Raw genomic sequence first — 23091 nt, forward strand, 5'->3', positions numbered from 1 at the left:
ATAAACAACTCTTCGATTGGCAATTAGAAAATCAAGTTTGTTGAGTGAAAGGTCATGGTAAAATATATTATTTTTAGATCCAATCCATCAGGAGACTGTCTATACAGCTCAGCATCGTTGGTATTGGTAGGTGATAATTCTCTTGTAGATGTTTTGAGAATCTTATCCATAGACCTTTTCTTGCATCCTTCCTTTTATTTCAATCATCCTTGTTTTCAATTTGGTTTTAAAAACCAAAAGGCAAGTATCTGAAAAAAGTTTATTCAGATTTTCCCATATTGTTTGTGATATAAATCTTTCTCCTGAGGAGGCAGTTAAAGTGGAAGCAATCAACAACGGCACCCCCAAGACATGGTCTCCTTTTCTATCAATACCTGCCTTGTCAACAGTAATAAAGAGAAAAATTAATACGTTTTACCCACAGTTCGGCTTGTTACGGTTTCGAACTCTCTTTAGACAGTGTATTTTGCCACGCCCATCTATTTTACCTGATGAAGATCAGTTAAAAATTTTATTTTGTTATGAAGGTATTGTTAAGTCTGGTATAGACTTCAAGCCAAATCATTACGTTCCCCTTGTTCCAGGTTGCAACTTTCTTAACCGAAAGTTGCATTTTCCTATTTCAGCATGCAATAAGCAGGAAATTGACCTTCTTAATTCTTCTTTTAAAGTTTAAACGAAACTTGAGTTTAGCCCTATGAATAAACAAATATATCTGAACGAATACATGGGTTAAGGTGTGTATGTACCATATCACACGTATGTACATTTCATCTTCATTATCCTGATCTTTCCATATTCTTATTGTTTTTGTTATGATTGTGTTTTATTTTGCTGTCCATGGCTGGTGTGATCATTTGATTCACCTAGTCATGCTGATGAAGCCTGATATTGGCAGAAACAGCAAGAGTTTATAAATATTGAAATATATTCACAATTGTTTCACTTTATTGTAGTTAATCCCTGTTAATTTTAGTGCTTTTATCTATTTAAAATAAGACGTGTAAGACGGAGAGTTGATTCTTATAAAAAATGTTCTTGGAAATTGTCTTATAGCTTAGCGTTTCTTTTCATCAATTTTATTAATAACTAGATAAATCGGAAGACAATTTTCATCGATTTTTGTACCCGCAAAGTTTAAATTAGCGAAAGATTCTGACCCCACCTGGGGGGGCTTACAGCGCCCCCAGGACCCCCTGCTGCTAAATTCAAGACTTAGTCCAAATATTGCTGCGCAGCAGCAATATTTTGACTAAGTCTGATAAAAGTCTGGATCCGCCCCTGACCAGTGACATTATATCTTACAACAAACGCAAACAAAACGAAACGTGTCATTAAACTCACATTGAAAAGAAATTGCTAACAAAAAATACAGCCTATCATTCATGGTTGAAAGTCTTGCGATTGAAACGTTTATGGTCTTAACCAGCATTAGTTGACAAAAAATTAAAATTTTGATGTGACCATCATTTTCAGCATACTTTTTTTATTAACTGTATCAATTTTTGTCGAAAATAAAGCAGTTTTAATTTTTGGATAAATTTTGGCCTGAAATGACATTTAGGTGACAAAAAATCAAACTTTTGTACCATCATCATTTTCAGCATACTTTATTGGTTAACTGTGCCAGATTTAGCCAAAAATGAAGTTGTTTTAATTTTTGGACCAATTTTGGCCTAAAATGACATTTAGGTAACAAGAAATCAAAATTTTGATGTCACCATTATGTTCAGCATACTTTTTTTTGTTAACAACTTTGCCAATTTTTGTTGAAAATAAAGTAGTTTTAATTTTTGGACCAATTTTGGCCTGAAATGACATTTAGGTGACAAAAAATCAAACTTTTGTACCATCATCATTTTCAGCATACTTTATTGGTTAACTGTGCCAGATTTAGCCAAAAATGAAGTTGTTTTAATTTTTGGACCAATTTTGGCCTAAAATGACATTTAGGTAACAAGAAATCAAAATTTTGATGTCACCATCATATTATTATATAGACTAGTCGTTAGCCCGTGGAAAAATCCATGGGGTCGCCCGTCCTTTTTATATCACATTTCGTGTTTCCGTTATGGGACGCGGTAACCTTTTGAACACACAGACAAAATACGGCTAATATAATAGAGATAACAGATTAAATAATTTGCTGTCACGCAATCCTGTGGTTTCTCCACATAGGGTAAAGATTAGATGTGAGTATTAGACTAAGATAAATCTTACTTGTTTTGGCAAATATCGCATTCACAACACACTGTACAAACACTAAAGTTTGTTGATATGTGAATTTTTCTTGCTTCCCACCATATGGTACACGCGTTCTAAATGTATAGTTAAATTAAAATATTATTTTGAAAACAAAACAAAAAAAGGTTTGACAAGAAAACAAGAAGTGTACTCTTAAAATACTTAACAGATTGCAGAATGCAAAGTTACAGGGCGTTAAACATTGCTATATTTATTTTAACGGTATGGTCCTCTGAATGCATCACAGTAATCAGCTTTTACTATAATAGTAGTAGGACAGAATAATGAAAATACCCCCAAAAAATTATTATAAAGTTGAAACTTGGTACAGAGGTAGGTTATAGTGTTAGGATTCACAGGAAAAAAAGCCCCATTGACTGAGTCCCAGCAACTCCCAAAATTGGGCAAAATTCATAATGCTGTATTTGGGTATTGGTCAAAAATTCGATTTTTTAACATATTATCATGTTATACATCGTTGGAAAGAAAATTTCATACTGAGTAACATTTCAGCACGGGTTGGCCTTAATCAGTTATGTTTTGAGAGGCCTCGGCTACAGTAGGTATTTCTTAATCATGATGAAGTGTTTCTTTTTTATAGCGCAACTATGTATACTTCGAATAGTAGCAGTAGTATTTCGAATAAAGTATAGAATATTGGTCGAATTAGCATGCTATGTAATGCCATCATAGTAGATAGATAAATAAGTAAAAGTTTGTCCCGCGTTGTTGTTTGTCTGATAATGATTGTGTTTTTTTTTTAATTAAATTTAGAGATTATTTGATCAACAATAACATATTTTTAGAAGTAAATACATTTACATGACACTAAATAATTTATGAATTGTGGCGAAATGGAAGTTTGTGCACTATGCAAAGAAAAATATGAGAATGAAGCAATGAACATGGATTAGATGAGTTATGCAGGTATATAGATAATAATCTTTTTTCTCAGTATTTAGTAAATTTATTTATTAAGAAAAAGCTTGGAAAGTTCTTTTAATGCCATTTGAAGTATAGTAAAGTATTGGTTTTAATTGTTTTCATATATTTCAAAGAGTTCGCAAAGCAGTTCAGCCTAAAGTTCTTGTGCATCATAATTGCAGACGGAAATTTGTTGATACTAGAAAATCCACTAGTTTAGAAAAGCCTAGTAAGAAATTAAGATCATCAAGTACTTTTAGTTGGAAAACAAACTGCTTTCTTGTATGAAAAAAGCAATGTGAAAGTACTTAACTGTTGCCAGAGTAACAACGCTACCATTGATTACAACACTTATGATTCGATGTAAGAGTAGAGGAGATACATGGTGAAATACTGTTCGCTCTATATTGAGGTCATTGTTGCAGAGAGAAGTTCCAACTGGCACCTACACATCCAAACAATCATGAAAATGATAAACTTATTTGCAGCTTCGGGTCATATAAATTATGCTAAATGCTCACAATTGTACAGTCAAGAAATGCTTTGCCTATCGTAGACAAACCCATGGTTACACAACAGTTTCAGGAAGGTCGCCATGCTGTACGACGATCTGGAAGATTCTGGGCAGGATTGTGGTCTGACCTAGTCATCAAGCAAACTTTCATGCGCTCCATAAAATGCACTGGTGGTCTAACAAGGGGAAGAGGTTTTGGAGATAATGTGAGGAATCTATGGATAATAAGTATCACATTGCAGCTGTTCATGAAAGCATGATTAAACTCTCAGGTATACCCACTGGCTTGAGGGATCAGAATTTTGAAATGGGAACAAAATGACAAGAACGTGATAACAACGTCTGCCAAAAGTTTTACAAATGGTTTGAGATCAGAAATCCATTCTGTATGGAAGATGGAAACCTCCACTCACCTAATATACAAAAAGTCATCAGATGTAATTGTTAATCTTCTTCAAAGAACACATGCGGAACCAATATTTGTTCATGTACAAAAAAATGGTTGAAATGCATGTCTGCATGTGGTAGTTGTTGTGGAGAGGACTGTAATAACAAGGCGGTAAGTTAAGTGTACTACATACAATGTGCCCAAGTTGCATATTAAAAGACAACAGATTCAAATATAATATTTGTATTTTTAGGATGTTTATGGGAGAATCGATGTTAGTGATGACGAGACCGATGGACATGATGAAGAAAAAAATGCTTTTGAAGATCTTTTTTAACCTTGATTTCTGTAAATGATTGAATTACAATAAACTATTGCTCAATAAGCAGCAAATACTTTTTTATGATCATTTTTAACCTTTACTTCCAAAGAAAATATTGCTCAGCATGAAATTTCCTTTCTAACGATGTATAACATGATGATATTTTGAGAAATCGAATTTCTGACCAAAACGTAAAACCGCCATTATAAAATTTGTCAATTTTGAGAGTTGCCGGGACTCAGCCAATGGGGCTTTTTTCCTGTGAATCCTAACAGTATAACCTACCTCTGTAACAAGTTTCAGCTTTATATTAATTTTTGGGGGGTCATGCTGCTTTTTTGTCTAATTCTATTCTACTATAATTAAAGTTCATGGGATCAATATTTGGAATTGTGTATTTTGAAGATTAAAAATTGAAAGATATTACAATGATATAATTTTTTATTAACATGTTTTAATGGTTTAAACATGGGAGAAAATTGCAATCCCAAGTCATTGTTTAAGAATAATATTGTGGAAAATTGTTATCAATTTTGGAAATTAGAGAAATCAAGTTTGCTTTCAGCATTTACGAAATATATCCTTTTTGTATTAGACATTTTACAGATAGTGAAACTGTTTATGGTGACTAGTTTTCATATACAGCAAAACTGCCTGATGTAAGATTGTACGTGTTGTGTCATGTTAAAAACTTTAAAAGCGTTTAAGGGGGCTAAGGATTTAAATAAATGCTTTATCATTAGGGTATTATATGTATACTAGTCGATAAGGCCCGTGGAAAAATCCACTGAGCCAGGATAAAAATGAAAAAGAAGCGTTATTTGAATTTTGATGACGTAAGCAGCCCATCCACAAAAAAATAATTCAGAAGCTTGTTTTCACATTGCCTCTATTGTGTAGAGCTTAAAGCGCTGATCAAGAAAATGTATATGATCATGTGCTTTTAATGAGCGGTTAACGAGGTATAAGGGTTTAAAATTTTGCTGACGTCAGCAACAGCCCGTCAAAACCTAAAAATATTTTTTTGGAAATTTGTATACCTGTTGCCTTTATCGATTAAATCTTGAAACACTGATCAAGAAAATGTATAGGATCATGTACTTTTGACAAGCTGTTGCAGAGTTATTAGGGTTTGAAGGTATTTTGATCACGTCATTAACCCATCCATTCTGAAACGGATTTGCGGACACAGGTTTGGGAAAATTACCCAAATTGGTTCTAGGTGGTCCCTAGTTACCCACGCTGTGACAATTCATTGACATCACCACCTCGTTTCCAAGTTATTTGGCCTCAAAGTTTTAGGTGCACTGTAATGGTTTCAAGACACATTTGAGACATGCATTTTTCGGCAACATCAAAGGAAAAGGAAGACATCTACTTTGATTATTGGGAATTAAATTAAATTTTTAAATAGATAAAATGGTGATCTTCTTAAATTATTAAATGCTTCTATTCTTAGTTGTATGCATCTTTTTGACCAAACAAAATAAAAAAAAAACTTTTTTGTGTCTGCAAATTGGTTTTTTTAATGAAGTGAGAGTGTTTCAAAAACGTCTCTTTATTTTTTACAAGTTAAGAAATTTCAAATTAATTTTGCACTATTTGATAGGTAATAAAAAATACTTCTTATTGATGGATTAATATAATTAAACTTTGATTTATCGTTGCTGAAAAAAAAACTTTCATGCTAAAAGGGTATGTCATACATCCTTAACAAAAAAGTTTTGCAAACAAGTACAACTTGTAAGCTCTCAGGAGTGTGAAAGTTTGTTTTAACTATGATAGCAGAAGTCAACCTGCTACAAAAAAAACATACATATTATTACTAAAATTATTTACCCAGGATAGCATCTTCAGTTCTTTTTGGAACTGCTATCAACAAGGGTCCTGCAAAGGGATGTCCTAGTAAACTTAAAGCACGGCAATTGCATATAGCTAGACAAAATTATTAATCCTATTCTGCTGAACCCTAAGCAGAAAGGATAGATTCACACGTTTATAGTGTCTGGCATGACTTGACCAGACCTTCTGCACTGGAAGCAAACGCTCTACCACAAGGCTACCAGTGAGCTTTGAGTATTATATACTAAAACTGCCACTTTCAGTATTTTTATTTGTGCAATGTTTGTATCTTTGCTATTTTTGCTTGATGCATATTTATTTTCAAAAAATAATTACCTTTCTTATAGCTAAATTACAGACTAGTTTTAAAAACCTTAAGTCTGTAAGTTGGAAAAATTCAAGATCAATTTAAAAAGTAGCTGGGGGCACTATTCAAAAAGATTTCTAGATACTCCGCATACATCAGGGTCATTCCATGTCAAAACAGCTCTAAAATGATGAGTTTGACACCCACCATCTCAGACTTAGCTGATTTTTTGCATGTAAGGTAGGATTCTAAAGAAATGAAAGTGTACTAAATTTAATTTTAATGTTCTATGGGAAACACTGTCAAAAGAATTGCTGAAATCAAGATTTTTCTAACATGATTGCTGTTTTTTAACACATTATGCGATCTTTCAGTAACGTTAAGCATGTGCATTTCAGAAGAAAGATCTTTTCAGAAACCCCATTTTTTAACACTAATAAAATAGCATCAATGATCATGCAACTCCTTTCAACAGTTTATTTGACAAAGTGAGAAGAGAAATTAATCATATTTGCTACTCACAGAAACAAACAAGAAGTTGGCTATTTCTAAATTTAACGAAAGAAAGTTTTCATTCATGTTTACAGATGTTAAAGGGAAAGATTTTCATAAGAAATTCCCAATCACATATTCACTTTTTGTTAAAATAGTGAATTGTTTCAAGGGCAAGGGTGATGCATTAGAAAGGGGTTACTATAGAGGTTTGAAGTTGGTTGATCAAGTAATGAAAGTTACTGAAAGAGTGATTGATAAGTTACTTAGAGAAAGAATTGATATAGATAAGATGCAATTTGCAATTGCAATTTTGTTCCAGGGCGTGGCACTACAGATGCAATATTTTTACTCAGACAGCTTCAGGAAAAGTATTTAGGAAAGAGAAAGAATCTCTAATTTGCCTTTGTAGATTTAGAGAAAGCTTTTGATAGAGTGCCACGTAAAGTTATTTGGTGGGCTATGAGGAAATTAGGTGTGGATGAGTGGCTAGTTACGATGGTACAGTCTATGTACAGCAATGCTAGAAGTCGTGTCAGGATTAACGATTTACTTAGTGATGAATTTAGTGTAAATGTTAGTGTACATCAGGGTTCTGTACTTAGTCCTTTGTTGTTTATTCTAGTCTTAGAAGCACTGTCGATGGAGTTCAGAACAGGTTGTCCATGGGAGTTATTGTATGCAGATGATTTGGTTCTCATAGCAGAGTCGATGGAAGAATTAGTTGAAAAGTTTGAGAAGTGGAAGAAAGGACTAGAAGAGAAAGGGCTGAAGGTAAACACAGCAAAGTCTAAAGTCATGATAAGTAGCATTGCAGCCAAGTGTGACCTTGTAGCTGGAAAGTGGCCTTGTGGAGTTTGCAGGAAAGGGGTTGGTAGTAACTCAATTTTTTGTCAGACTTGCAAGCATTGGGTACATAAAAAGTGCAGTAGTATTAGCGGAAAGTTAAGAGCTGACATATAGTTTGTATGCAAGCGTTGCAAAGGTGAGATTATAGAGAATGAAGTATTTCCAGCTTTAATGATGTACAACAGTGGCTCGTTAGAGATAGTTAAGAACTTCTGTTACTTAGGTAATATGTTGGGCAGTGAAGGGGGTGTTGGAAAAAGTGTTACTTGCAGGATAGGTTCTGCTTGGAAAAAGTTTAGAGAGTTACTTCCTTTATTGACTAGCAGAGTCCTGTCAATTGAGGTAAAAGGTAGGTTGTATGAGGCCTGTGTAAGAAGTGTTATGTTGTACGGTAGTGAGACATGGGCAGTGAAGCAGGAAGATCTTGACCGTTTAGAAAGGAATGATATGAGAATGGTTAGGTGGATGTGTAATGCCAGTCTGAGAGACAGAAAGAGTTCAGATGAGCTAAGAAGCAGGCTAAGTCTCCGTAGAATTAAAGATGTTATCCAGATAAGAAGATTGAATTGGCTGGGGCACTTGGGAAGAATGGAGGAGGATAATTGGGTAAGAAAGTGTAGAGGCTTGATAGTTCCTGGGGCAAAGCCCAGAGGCAGACCGAGAAAGACTTGGCAGGAGGTTATAAGGACAGACTTGATAGAGAGGAAGTTGAGTTTAGATCTAACACAGTCTAGATCAGATTGGAAGAGGGTCATTAATATACACCGTCCAACCCATGCTAGCATGGAAAACGGACGTTAAGCCGAGAATGATGATAATGATGATGTTAAAAGTTCATGTAACCCCAGATATCATTTTTTAAATATTTGTTTTACTTGCCGCCTTGATGGCCGCTTCAATCTAGCTCCAGTCCTTTTCAGTGGCACGTGACCCTATTACATAGTATTTCAGTAGCGCTCACAAATTAATGACTTTCACTCGCAATTATTAATGACTTTCATAGCCAAAAACAATTAATATACTGTCGCAACAAAGTTAAAAAAATCAACATACTTTCCACATCAATCTCTGTACAAATGATTTTTTTTTAAAAAAAATAATTCAACATGATATACTAGCCATGTAAGCCATACAACAAAAAAATAATATATTAGCAGCAGGTGTGTGCATGATTTCTTTAATTTCAAATTTAAAAGAATTTATTTCAACAAACAGGTTGTAAAAATTACTGATCCATAACCTGTTGACCTAGGCGGGGTATGAAGCTCAAGTGAGCATTGCCAACCTTGTTCTCAACAATCCTTGGGGAGGTTGCCAAAGTTACTTCTGGGTAACGAAAGAATGACCCAGTGGATTTCTAAAACATGTGACGACAATCTGGACGGAGAAGATGGCTGGAAGCAATTGATTACATTTTTGGAAAAAGACATCAAATTCCAGCAACAAAAACTGATGAATCAAGAAACATGGGATAAGAAAGACACAAAAGCTGACATACAAAGCAAGAAAAATGCTAAAAGATACAACCAATCAAAGCAAATGTTTTATTTGTGGTGAGGCTGACCATATATCAACCAAGGGACCAAATACTGTATGAGATTAATGTTGATATTAATATGTTGTCTCCATAATATAGACTGTAAACAATAGTGAATGTTCTTGATGGGGTCTCAAGTGGTTGTGCAGTTGTGTTGATATCCAGTTGTGTTGTTGTGTTACGGATCAAGTTGTGTTGTTGTGTCCCTGCTGGTTGCGTTTGTGATACCGCTGAGTAATCAAGTCAGACAATCAAAGTAAGTCATTATTGTTACTTAACAATTAATACAGTATTTTTCTTCAGTATTAATACAAAAGGTAAACATAAAAATGGTGCCTGTAAAATTGACTTTACATGCAAACATATTAACCATCAGAAATACCCTACGAAAAAGCATGTTTTAGTATGAAAGGGATAAAAATGAAAATTTACTAATCGAGTATTGAAACAAATGTATTCTTCGTTAGCCTGTTGACCTGTGTATATTCAAAAGAAATCAAACTAACATTTCATGCATCTTATATACAGTACAGTTCAAATGTAAGCTTCCTCGTACATGCAACTTGCATAAATAATTATTTTCAAAATAGACTATTGTTTTTCCGAGAAAATAATTACATCGCAAGAAATTGAAAGGATCGGGAAATTTCTTGTGTGAAAACAGAATCGAATTACGGTGTATATAGTGTGAAAATACCGCTACACAATGGTATTGAAGCATTAATGTCTTGAGTATGTTTTCCAAAAATAACAACGTCTATCCCCTTTAAGGTAAAGTGGAAGATGATATACGTGTCTGTTATGTGGAAAGGGGTGGTGACGTAAGAAAGCTGCCAAAACTTCCCAAGTTTGTTGGTGAGAAAACAGATTTCATAATAGGAGTCAGGACTGTCCATATATCGTTCCTTCTTTAAAAATGCAGACAGTGGAAGAGGTGTATTAGGAGGTCCCCATGACGTGTTTAGTAAAATAGAGTCAACGCTTGGCAACCCAAATCAGTTTTACCAACTTTATAAATTTGGTTACCATGTTACCTTAGATAACATCCTGCTAGAATACAGTAAAGATTTTCTTAATAGTTCAATGCCTGATGTGATAGATAAAGAGGATGACAGATATTCGTACATGTCAACGGTCAAAAGGTTAAAATTATTTAATGAAGTGGAAAGTGCCGGTACCGTGATTACCTACAGGTGCATAGAGTGTTGAAACTGCGAAAACTGCAAAATCTACGACAATATAACACTAAGGACCATAAAAGAGGACATTAATTAAGATGTGATAAATAAGTCTGTTAAAGTCGATATTGTCAACAAAGTCACCTCAGCGTATCTACCCATGCTACACAAGCCAGAAGTTAAACTTACCCCAAACAAGCAGCATGCTCTTCGGGTATATCAACAGCAAATAAAGAAATGGATATCCACAAAGCAAAGCCGAAATAATAGAATTGGAGAACAAAATGCAATCGTTGGGATTTATGGAGTATGTGAAAAATTTAACTGATGAGCAACAAAAGCAGCTGAAAGGTAATCCAAATCAAAATTTTATACCTTGGCGTGTAGTATGGAAGCCCAACTTAGTTACTACTGCAAGCCGATTAGTATTTGATGCATCACGACCAATCAATACAATAATTAGTCCAAATGACATACTCGCCAACGGATTAAACAATATGAATAAGTTGGTCGAAATCGTTATTCTGTGGATGTTGCATTTCTCACTAACACCAGGAAAATGTACAACACAGTGTGTCTCCATGAATCTCATTGGTACCTTTAACGCTTTGTCTGGCAACAGGATTTAGGCATTACCAAGATACTTGAACAAAAGATCATCAAAACACTAATCTGTGGTGTCAAGTCTAGTGACAACCAATAAGAGAGAGCTTTACGAGAAACAGCAAAATTATCTGCAGACGAATACCCGGAAGTCAACCAAATTTTGCAAAAGGATATATATGTTGATGACTGCATAACCCGTGCCGAAACTCAAGAATTAGCCTTCAAAAGAGCACTCATGATGGATTTAGGAGTATCATTTTCCAATAGTAAGCCGCCAGATAATCTTTCAGATGACAGTGACCAAATCAGCATTGCAGGAATGAAGTGGACCCCGAAGGATGACACGATATCTTTAGATATTGGTGAGTTAAATTTTTCTAAAAAATCACGTGGGAAAAAGACAACATCCGGATGAAGCAAAACCATTCCATACTGATTAACAAGACGTCATTGTGTCGCCAAAGCAGCTGATATCTTCCACCTGACGGAAAAGTTCACTCCGATAACAGTTGTTATGAAAATTGATCTGCATGAATTAGTTAGAAAAAAGATGAATTGGGATGACGTCACATATGGATATGGATCTCTCATTTTGAAATGATGGGAGAAATTAATACAATCAAATACAAACGAGGAGTGGTACCAGAAGATTCTGTCAACTTGAATATATCAACAATTAATATTGGGGATGCAAGTAAGAGTGCAGCGTGCGCAGCGATATAATGCTTAATTTGAAGGAAAAGATGGTACCTATTCGTGTCAACTTGCATTCAGCAAATCTAAGCTTGTACCAGAAAAGGTGATCTTAACAAGAGCCAAATTGCCTGCTGCAACATTAAATGTACATACTGGTGAAGTAGTAAAAAGATCATTTGACCAACTTCAACAACATTACAAATTAATCGATAGTTCAATAACGTTGCATTGGATTCACTCTGATCAAAAGCCTTTGAAGCAGTGGGTGAAAAATAGAGACATTGTGATCAGAAGATTTACCCAACCAAAGGATTGAAAGTTTGTGCAGAGCAGAAATATGATACAAAAATCAGAACTCGGAAAAGTGCAAAAATAAAAGATGTTGACAAAAATTCAATTTGGATAAGGGTCATCTACAAATTTCGAATGACATTTTATACGAATATATACGAATTTAATCGTCTACAATTTGTATAGCGTTAATTAGTTATACGATTTTTAAAAAATCCTACACGAATTTTATACGATTTTCATACGAATTTTATATGATTTTCATATGAATTTTCGTACAAATTTTCATACATAACTTTTCGCTATGCAGCTAGCCGGGAAATAAACATTAACAATTTCTAAACGCCGTTCTTATTACTTCAAATGATTAGAACTTACAAACAACCATCTCTCTAAACTCATACGAACTTAACTCATACAAATTTTTTAAACTCATACGAATTTAATTTAAAACTCATACGAATTTTATACGATTTTAGAAAACTTTCATACGAAATTAAAGGGGAATTAAGCCTCAAACTTAAATAGCATTATTTCGGTTAACATTATATGTTCGTTTCCCAAATTATGGTCAAAATTTTGAAAAATAAATATTATTTGGATTGATTTTAATATAAAAGTTACCCCTTCTATGAGCGAACGGTAAGCGCCATTTAAATTTTCTGAGGCCACGGCTGATTCTGGAGACTGTTATATCAGGACGTATATTACGCTGAAGAAGCATAACCTTGCGCTGAGCGAAAGCAGCGAGATATGGAAAATTCAAGCTCCTGCTCTGACTCTCCTATTTCAGAAGTAGAATATTCAAGTGACTCTAGCGAAACGTCAGTAACAGGATGTTACATGAATGAGCCTGAATACTCCAAAGCAGAACTTGAAAAAGTGACTTATAAATCTAGTACTTTCGCTAAAATAGTTATAATACAAGCGAAAAACAAGACAGATTATTGTCGTAACACCCTCCTTCGTAATGTTTAATATATATGTTTAAAATTACGCTAGCTACACTGTAATACAGTCAATACCATTTAGGAAAAATAATTAAAACAAGATAGAATACGCTTGTCGTAACACCCTCCTCCGTTATGAATTTTTAAAAAAAAGAACACTAAAATTGTTTGTTTTATTATTATAAGTAGGAGAATAATAACTTGCTGTATAAGTTTCGAAACAGCTAAGTATAACGTGCCGTAAAACTTTCAAAACAATACAAGTATATTCTGTACAACTTTCAAAACAGCGCAAGAATAATTCATGCTGTATAACTTTGAAAACAACACAAAAAAAATTCTTGCTGCAAAGCTTTTAAAAACAAGTTTTTTAGCATGAAAGTATTTTTATCTTTTCACCTTGAGAACTAGTTACATATTTTTTAGTGAGACAAATTATTATTATTTTTTCTTCGCAACTAAAGCTGCGTGTGTTGCAAAAATGCAAAAATACATAAAAAAACGGTTGTCGTAACACCCTCCTCCGTTGTTATTCCGACCATACATTCTTGATAAAATTATTTTTATTTCGCCGACGGACCGTAAGCTAGTATCAACTTCGCCTAATTAAATTGGAGTCGCCTAACTATATATATATATAATATTTGCTGATCTATTATTCACGCATTCAGATTCAACGTTTTTTTGATACACAAGTGAGAAGCCAGAGTCAGAGCTCTTAAAACATTTATTCAACTTCTAAATCAAAATCAAGGCATTTAAGTATTTTTGTATTAGAAGATTTATTAAGTTTCAACTTTCAAGTATTTTAACTAAATTTCAAGCTTTTCAACCATGCGTTAAAGTTTTTCACGTTGGTTATTTTGCTGTGACAAGCTGGTACGTTTATACGATTTATTACGTTTGTACTACTCAATCTATAAATTTCATTCTAAATTGTAAATATTTATTTGTTTAGTTTGAACATCATTATCATCGCCAATGTTTTACAACATCCGCAGTAAAATGTGTAGTTTAACTTGTGCGTAAGGTCCTAGGTACCTGTGAAACCTAACAGGTGGTTCGAAATTCCAAGGTTTTTTGTTTACATGATATGGTGGCTAAAGATATGATCAATCTGTGTGTTTGCAAGTAAATATTAAATCTTTTTATAAGTATTTAAAAAACATTTTGTAGGTGAAAATTTGATTTTTGTTGTTCCTTTGATAAATCAATATAAAAAACATCAATAAAGTGAAGAACTTGCGACAGTCACAAGAAGGTTTATACAAGATTCAATTAAATTTCAAGATTTAATAATAACTTCAAGCCACAACATCTTAAGTGGGTGTTTTCAAATTAATTTAAAGTACTACCCCAGCCACCAGAACCATTATTTTTATATCTGCATGATCTCATGATCAAGGACATCAGCAGATGATTTAGTTTCAGATCAAATCTGGTTTGTTCTAGTAGCACAGAAATCACCTTTCTAAGTTATTTACATCTCCAATAAAGATACTTTGTGATTTGTGAAGTCACTAAATATCAGTACAACTAGATATGCTTATCTTCTTAGCATTTCTTAGACTAGTTTGTCTCTGTGCCTGGCGTTATTCTTTATGGTGTTCCATTATCTAGTGTTTTCACACCAGCTTTTTCATAAACACTCCCTTAAACTTGTACTCAGGAACTGGATAGTATTTTGAATATTTTTTATTGCTTTTATCTTTGTACATGATGTTATTCACTATCACATGATGTTATTCACTATCAATCCATATCAAATTGGATTAACCATAAATAACATTTTTATATATACATAAAATGTATAAAAAATTTGTGTTCACTATATTGTAAATCAAATGGTGTATATTCTAAAATAAATACAATATCTACATTTCTTGATGAAAACATTTCCTTCTTAACAAACCACGTAAAATAATCCTTTCGCATACTTTTTTATTGAAACAAATAAAAACATTTCTATCGCCGCTTTTTATTTTTAAACTTTTAAAATGCAATCTAAAAAAACATTTCTATCGCCGCTTTTCGTTTTTAAACTTTTAAAACATCATAAAAAAGATTCTTCGTTCTTAAACTTTTAAAAAGCGATCTAAAAAAACATTTCTATCGCCGCTTTTCGTTTATAAACTTTTAAAATGTGATCTTAAAAAACATTTAATCGCCGTTTTTCGTTCTTAAACTTTTGAAATGTGATCTTAAAAAACATTTATATCACCAAATTTTAAATATGGTTGGGCAAATGAGATGGCAAGGGTTTACATATACAATTGATATTTATCGAAGTTAATTTATATTAAAATACTATTTCAAATTCAACTCCGATGACTAATTTTATAATGAAACACAAACAAATAAACTTCTATACTTAATTACTGCAATTAAAAATTTCAAAAGAGTTCGCGTAAAATAGATTGCTAAGATTGATCTTGCAACCTATTGTGATTAAACAATCGATCGCGTCATGGCATTGTTTGTTAAAAGCTATCGCAATGTTATTGTTCTGTGTAAACTATTCATGCAAATTTCATGTCCGCGGTAGATTACATTCTGACTGTACTGTACATGGTAAAATAAGAATGTGTGTAATGTGTGTAATTTAAAATGATGCGCATAAGTTTCACTTGAACGTGTGTCACTTACAAGAGTTGCACGACACTTGAAAAGTTTGTTAGCTAAAACTGGGAGAAACATGGGAATTGGTTTTGTGATCGGGAAACTAATAAAATAAAAAAGTGGTGTTTAGCCTGTACACTACAAATTTACTTACTTTTTCCCAATGAAAGATTTGGAAAAAGCTACAATGTTCTTGAAGAACAAGTATAATTTGAAAATTCTTATGTGGATAAATGCCAGGAAACACCAAAACTACACTATTCACTCTTTTGGGATAGATATTTTACAAGTTTTTTATTAATATTTTTCAAATTTTTAGTTTCACGAACCTTGCGAGCTTTTCAGGCTTGTCGCTGTCTGCCTTCTTTGCTGTGTCTTGATTATCCAAAACGTTTTAGCGATCCTTACCAATTTGCTGGTAACCGAAAAAGTTCCGCTCAGATTCACGCTATTCAAAATCAACAATCTAGGCACATTGTTATTTATTAATTTTTTGTCGTTAACGTTAGATTAGCATTTCACATAAAGCTAAAAATGGTAGCATGCTAGTAAAAAAATGGAAGTCTTTGACAGATGTTTTAGAAGAAAATGCGGTGGAAAAAGCTGTTTTCAGGCATCTGAAAACATGGAATTTCAAAATTTTCCATAAGGACGCCGCAATGAGGCGTCCCCCAAAAGATCCACAAGAAATTTCCAATTGAGGCCTAGTGGCCTTAAGTGAGAATTTCTAGCTAACACACTGATTGTTGTGACATTGTTTTTCATATATTAAAATTACACCAGTACAACACAAGAAACAGTTTTTTCAGGAATATTTGAGTAGGTGTGCGAAAATCAAGTAACATGTGCGATGTAAGGGATCGTCTCAAAATGTTCGTATGTTTTTTTCGTATAATTATACGAACGCTACAAAGTACTTCGTTTCGTGAAACGAATATCAGGCCTCGTCAGGAAGAAAAATGCTGGCGTGCGAGCACGTCATGATACTTCTTAATAATTTTAAGGTGTGCGTTGTTCGCACGGCATAATCTTCAATGGCGTGCGATGGTGTGTGCTCATTTTTGTTTCGTTTTTTTTCCGAATAATCATAGAACTCGCATACAGCAACACTAATTTTGCCATGTTTTAAAAAAGCAGGTAATTTGTTGCGATGAAACTAAAATGTGCGATGCGTTCATTATTTATTATTTTTGAAAAAAAAAGTATACAACGTAGCAACAGAACGAAGAAAAATTATACAACATGCAAGTTACAGTCATAAAACTCTTTCAGGTAATAACTTTTTTGTAAATATTTTTTATTTTTATATTTTTCAAAAAAATATATCATTAAACATTAAACTGTTTTTTTATAAAAAAAATCCCTCATGTTATTATTGTTGCTTTAATCTTAAAACATTCCCCCCTAAACAAAACAATAACAAGCTTTGTGACGTCCTGTTTCTATGGCGATGTTTTAAAACTATACAGATTGTTGTCTGAGTTGTAAAGCAATGATTGTTGAAAATATTCAGAAAGCAAAGTCTGCATGTGGCAATTGATCACCATAACTATAATTAGATATCATGCTGACTCTGTGCTTGCGAAAGAACATGCAGGAAGTGATTTCTGCGAAAGAACATGCTGGAAGTGATTTCTTATAACGAAAGTAGCGAAAGCATTTAAAGAAGTAAAAGACGGAAAAGTTGAACTTTAAAATTTATTTATTAATTTTAAAAGAGCAACTAAATTAAAAAAAATTAAATGGTGAATTAAAATTAATGTCTTTGTTTTTCTTTAATATAACTCGCGAGTAACATGATATATTTTTTTAAAGATTTACTTGCGAGTAGTTTAATTATTGATTACTCTTATTTATTTTACTTGCACTCGCATTGTACTCTCACTCTGAATTATTTTACTCACATTTATTTGTACTTGTACTCTCAAAGATGTGTAGCTTTACTCGCGATCGGCACTTTATATTATTCCTGTGCTCCTTCATTGAACAAAACATTATTTATTTTGGTGTGCGATTAGCGCACGCCTGAGGTATTTAGTGTTTTTTTTGGCGTGCGAAGATCGCACAGGAACATTCAAACATGGCGTGTGCGCGTGCGATCGCACGCCATTTCTGACGAGGCCAGAATGTCATACGAAGTGCTTCGTTTAAAATAAAAAATGTAAACGAAGTTTATACGAACTTTTTTAATAAATGATACGAACTTAAACAAAGTTTTTTTATCGTACAAAATGAAATGATACGAACTTTGAACAAAGTAAATTGCTATGCGATCTTGAAACGAACTTCAAAATACCTGCGTAATTGCGCATAATTATTTCAATACGAAACCAGAAACAAAAGAATTAAACAATTTTTTTTAAAAAACGAAAAGAAATAATACGCACTTTAAACGAAACCAGAAATAAAAAAAGTAAAATATACGAGGTTGACTTCTTTGAAAAGACTAGTAAAATTGCATATTCATAGGTTCAATCTACACAATCTACAGCGATCTTTTCGCTTTCTATGATCCCGTTTTCATGAATTTTAAACGATCTACGGCGATCTTTTCGCTTTCTACGATCTTGTTTTCATGATTTCAAATGTTCCACAGCGATCTTTTCGCTTTCTACGATCCTGTTTTCATGATTTTAAACGATCTACGCCGATCTTTCCGTTTTCTAGGATCCCGTTTTCATGATTTTTAAACAAATAAATTGACTTTCACGATGCATCGTGATTTTCGCGATCCATATCGCGACCGTCATGACACATCTTTAAACATTATAAAAATCATGTAATTAATATCACGAGAGAATAACACAATTAAATATGAATAGTTGTTTTTTGTTTGTTTCTACTTCGCCCGTAGAATAAGTAATTAAGTTGGAGTCACCTTATTTCTAAAATCCAATTTCTAATAAAAATACAAGATGCAAAAGAACTTTTAAATGTAAAAAAACAAAAACAAAGACACAAGATTACACATCTATACACATCTATTGTTTAATATTTTTAATGTTATTCACGATCCATCGCAACAATCACGATTAATAGTGACGATCGCGATAGCATCGTTATTTTTTTATACATCGCGACTATCGTGAAGCTTTTCATTAACATTTTTTCTATCGCGATGGTCACGATAGGATCGCGGATCGTTCCTATCGCGCATGATACGCGCTCACAATGTTAGGTGTCCTGATTCCAGTACTGTAGAAGGGAAGCATATTGTCATCGAGCATCGTTTTAATGGGTATGATAGGCCCAGAATATGAAATTTTGTTGGTTGATGTAGGTATCAATGGCAGAAATTCTGATGGTGGAATTTGGGGTAATTGTGCTCGAAAGGTTGCGTTGAGTCCAATAGTACTAATCTCCCTGCTTCCACATCGTTGTTTAATGATACCTTTTTGATTTCTCTGCTCATGCACGTACAGAGAGATTGAAAAGTTTTTTCAAGTACCTCTATTGTATGCTTTTCATCAAACAAAGAATATAAACTGTCTTTTACTGCTAATCTTTTCTGTTTAATTGTTGTGATCTGGATCGTCATTTTTCCACAGTACTGGATTTCTCGATAAAAGTTTATGAGTTCTCGTTTTTCTTGCTTGTTCATTTTCAACTTTTCTTCCACACAACAACAACAATTCTTGTATTATGAACTTTCCGTTATGATTATTCAGCATTATCCAGAAAATGATTGGAGAAAATACCGTATTCTGATTGGTAGATTATTGCAGCAAAAAAAATGTTGCAAACCATGGGAGACGAAGCAACAACCTGAAACTTTGCTGCATGTTGTCTGCAACATTCAACAACAAAAAAATGTTGCAAGAAATCAAATCGATTTAATTTTGTGCAACAATTTTTTTGACAAATTTAGTCGCATTGCACGAAAAAAATCCCATCATTTTACCCGGCTCGACGATGCAATTTTTTCATCCGCGTGCAATGCAACAAAATCGTATTGCATGCGGATGGAAAAATCACATCGTCTCCCCAAAGCTTAAAACATTTAAACATCTTCTAATATCTTCCAGTTTTTACAATAAAGGCCTTAAAAAATTAGCCAACAAGGTGATTTTGCGCCTTTAACGAAGTTATCGTCTAGTCTTGATAAGTACAGGTATGTTCGTGCACCAATATGGTCAATTGTCGCGTGTATGGCATATTTTTACACCATATTTTTTTCAATGTGTAAATTTATTGGGTCCATTCTTTTCAATCCTCTAGTAGTGTGGATAAGGAACTGTTAACAAGGTGGTTAAAGGATGGCACCAAGTATGGAATTCCCACAGAGTTGATTGAATTTTATCTATTCACAACTTTTTATGAGAGTTCCAAGAATTTTTGAAAAAATATTTTGTCAGTCATTTTTAATGTGCAGAGTCTGCGAAAACTTTGAACCAATATTTCTTGACAAATAAAGTGGAAATACTTTTGTTTTTTTTTAAGCTAAAAGGTTCTTAAGTGTTTCAAACAAGGAATTAACCTAGCATGGTAATAAATAAATGCAGTATACACAATTTATACATAATTTATATCCCTGGTCGTAATTGGGCGATGGTTGTATATGGGCGAACCCACTCTTAGCTAGTTATAGCTAGCTAGCGAGATAAAATAGACTTACATTTTTTCCTGTAGTATTCCATAATAAAAGTAACAAATAAATATACCCAAACAACATCCAATTAACTTTTGAATTTCGCTCATTCTTGTATTTAAAAATTCAAAAAGCGATGGTTTTTTTGTAGTGATTATAGGCAGATTTATGTCCACAAAAAATTCCTTCTGTATGACCATATTATTTCGATGAAAACTCTTTCAATGTTATTCAAATTTTTCTTGGAAAGCGAAAACTCCCAGTTGGCTATCATATAAAATACAGGTTTTTGATGCCAATACCATCTTAATTTTGCTGTGCCAGCATTGTTTCACTGGACTACTTCATATCACTTGATTGGCTAATACGAGATTATTACCGGAACAGTTTAAAGCAAGATCAATATTTGGCGGTTAGATGGGATATGTAGTGGTGGGGGCGATAATAATTCAGGAAATAAAAAACTCAGTCCATTTTTCGAGTTCTTCTTTCTATGGAAGGTCGTTCATAACTATTCAACACGTTCTCTAGGCAAAAATATACTAGTATAGTATAAGTGTATTCTGTCCTTAATAATACATATGCGGTATATTTACGGACAGGTTAATTTATACATACACGTATATTTACGGCAAAATCAATTAATACATACACAGTATATTTACAAACGGAAGGTGCCATTGTGGACAGCAGGATCAACAATCTTGCCGGCGTAGCTGTTCTGCCCAACCTTAGGACGCTGCCCAATCTTTGGACATAAATTTGCCCAGTTTCAAGACTGGTCAGAGAATGCAAAATGTATGTTCTGGGACAGTCGACGGACGACGACGACGACAAGGGAAATTCCTCAAATCCCGAATTCCCCGAATCCAACAAATACGACAATTCCGGGAAATCCGATAAAATCCCACGCATGCGTAATAGCGACTAACAGGAATAATGCTGACATCAACAAAAATAGAGATTGCGCAAATGGGAATTCCCTTATTCGATGGTCCCCACCAATGATCCTGGATAGGGTACCCCTTGCTGCTCGAGGATGTCCCAGATCATGCAAAGACCCAGGAAATGTGTACCAAGGCGGCCGATGAAGATCCCAGGGCACTCGCGTTTGTTCCAGATTGGTTCATGAATCGAGCGATGAATAACGGCATCAATCCCTAAGTGCTTGATGCATATCAATCAAGAACGATGGTAAAGGCCAGAATTGGTTATGAATTAGCTCCAATAACGTGGCATCCCGATAGAGTCATTGATTGGTGTTTTTCAGAGGATGAAAAGACAGACCTTGAGCTCTTGTGGAGTAAATAAACGATGAAGGAACAATGCGACGACTGTGAAAAGATACTCGACACCTATGACAGATGCTCCTGCGGACGGAGATTCTTCATAAAAGGTAAACTGCCCTGCTGGTACTGCTGGCATGAGTATATCACGTATAATAGTGGTAGCTGTCCGTGTGATGCTAGTTGAAGTTTTGTTTCCACAAATAAAAGGATGTTCAAATTCGATAACGAGAATGTTAACTCAAGAGACTTTTATGCCAAAGTGACTCCACTAAATATCGAAGACGTAAACGTTGAAAATATCGTGCTAAGCGACCCTATCCCATCAAACAAGGGCAAAGATGAACGCTTCGTTGTTAGCTATAAAAATAGTGACAACAAGCTATCCCCTCTATTGATCAAAACACCTAAAAAGCTCTATTCCGATGGTGCCTAGCGTTACGATGAGGGCTGCTCTCTTACCATGTCATTCGACATCTATAACCACCCCGAATGGTTAGAGAAGTATGAGAGTATCCTGACCAAGGTAGAGTCCTTGGAGGGTCATTGATTCACCACCGCACCTGTAAAATAAGGTAAATACATTACCACCAAGGTGAAGGAGTGGGAGAGCAAAGTCAGAACCGACTTCCATTCCAAAAAAGTACCACTAAAACAAAGCTGCGAGTGCAAAGCCATCATCAAGTTATATGGCATCTATAAGCAAGGTTCAAATTACTACATGCAAACCTACTTGGAGGAGTGTAAGTATAAGGTTGTCGAGTTTTATGGCTCCCGCTACCTTAGTGATTCCGACTCTGATGACGAATCCTTCGTCGTAGTAGACTTTTGGTATGTTGTTGATCCAGCATGCCAAAACAAACATGAACGTTAACGAACTGAAAAAAGCTGCGAAAGCACTAAAGGTCCGTAACTATTCCACTATGAACAAGGTCAACCTTTTCGAAGCGATCCGCAAGGCCAAGTACAAGGACTCTTCGACACAGACGGACGGTCCTTATTGCGAACCTTGAGCTAGGATCGCCTGGCAGAACAATCTTGAGCACCTTCTGGAAGATCTCGCTCAAAGGCAGCGAACTATCATACACGATGGTGAGTTGCTGATCGATGGTGATACAGGTGAAGTGGTTGGCATAGCCTAGTAGAGTTTTGTGGGAGCTTATGCAGGAGCTACCTCCAACAAAACTTACATTGAGTATGCCGGTGGTTGTTCTAAGTAGCACTTACATATTGTGCAGACTGAAGTTTTTTGAGAAGTTCCTCCCTAGCCTCCTGTCTCCCTTGCGCTGATAATTTCGCGCGCTCGTTATCTCGTTGATCATTGTCACAGCCTTCTTAGTCCTCTGGCGTATCTGCTCCTTTAGCATCATGTAGCGCTGTTTCTCTTGTATAATCATGGTGAACTCGCTGTCGGAGATCACACTATCTTGTATCGCTTTGGAGATCTTGTCGAACACG

At 34.4% G+C, this 23091-nt stretch overlaps 1 protein-coding gene across 1 annotated transcript in view; it reads right to left on the reverse strand.

Annotated features, from left to right (window-relative positions):
- Positions 1-20581, reverse strand: part of LOC130622687 (solute carrier family 35 member B1-like) — a 34314-nt gene extending 13733 nt beyond the window's left edge. The window contains exons 1-2 of the mRNA XM_057438177.1: positions 20375-20581; positions 2221-2318 (exon numbers count right to left, since the gene is read on the reverse strand). Coding sequence (XP_057294160.1) covers positions 2221-2318; positions 20375-20547 — 271 coding nt within the window. The 5' untranslated portion in view covers positions 20548-20581. The remainder of the gene's footprint in view (positions 1-2220; positions 2319-20374) is intronic.
- Positions 20582-23091: the final 2510 nt, after the last annotated feature.

The sequence above is a fragment of the Hydractinia symbiolongicarpus genome, chromosome 12 (genome assembly GCF_029227915.1).
Source record: "Hydractinia symbiolongicarpus strain clone_291-10 chromosome 12, HSymV2.1, whole genome shotgun sequence".
NCBI lineage: Eukaryota > Metazoa > Cnidaria > Hydrozoa > Anthoathecata > Hydractiniidae > Hydractinia > Hydractinia symbiolongicarpus.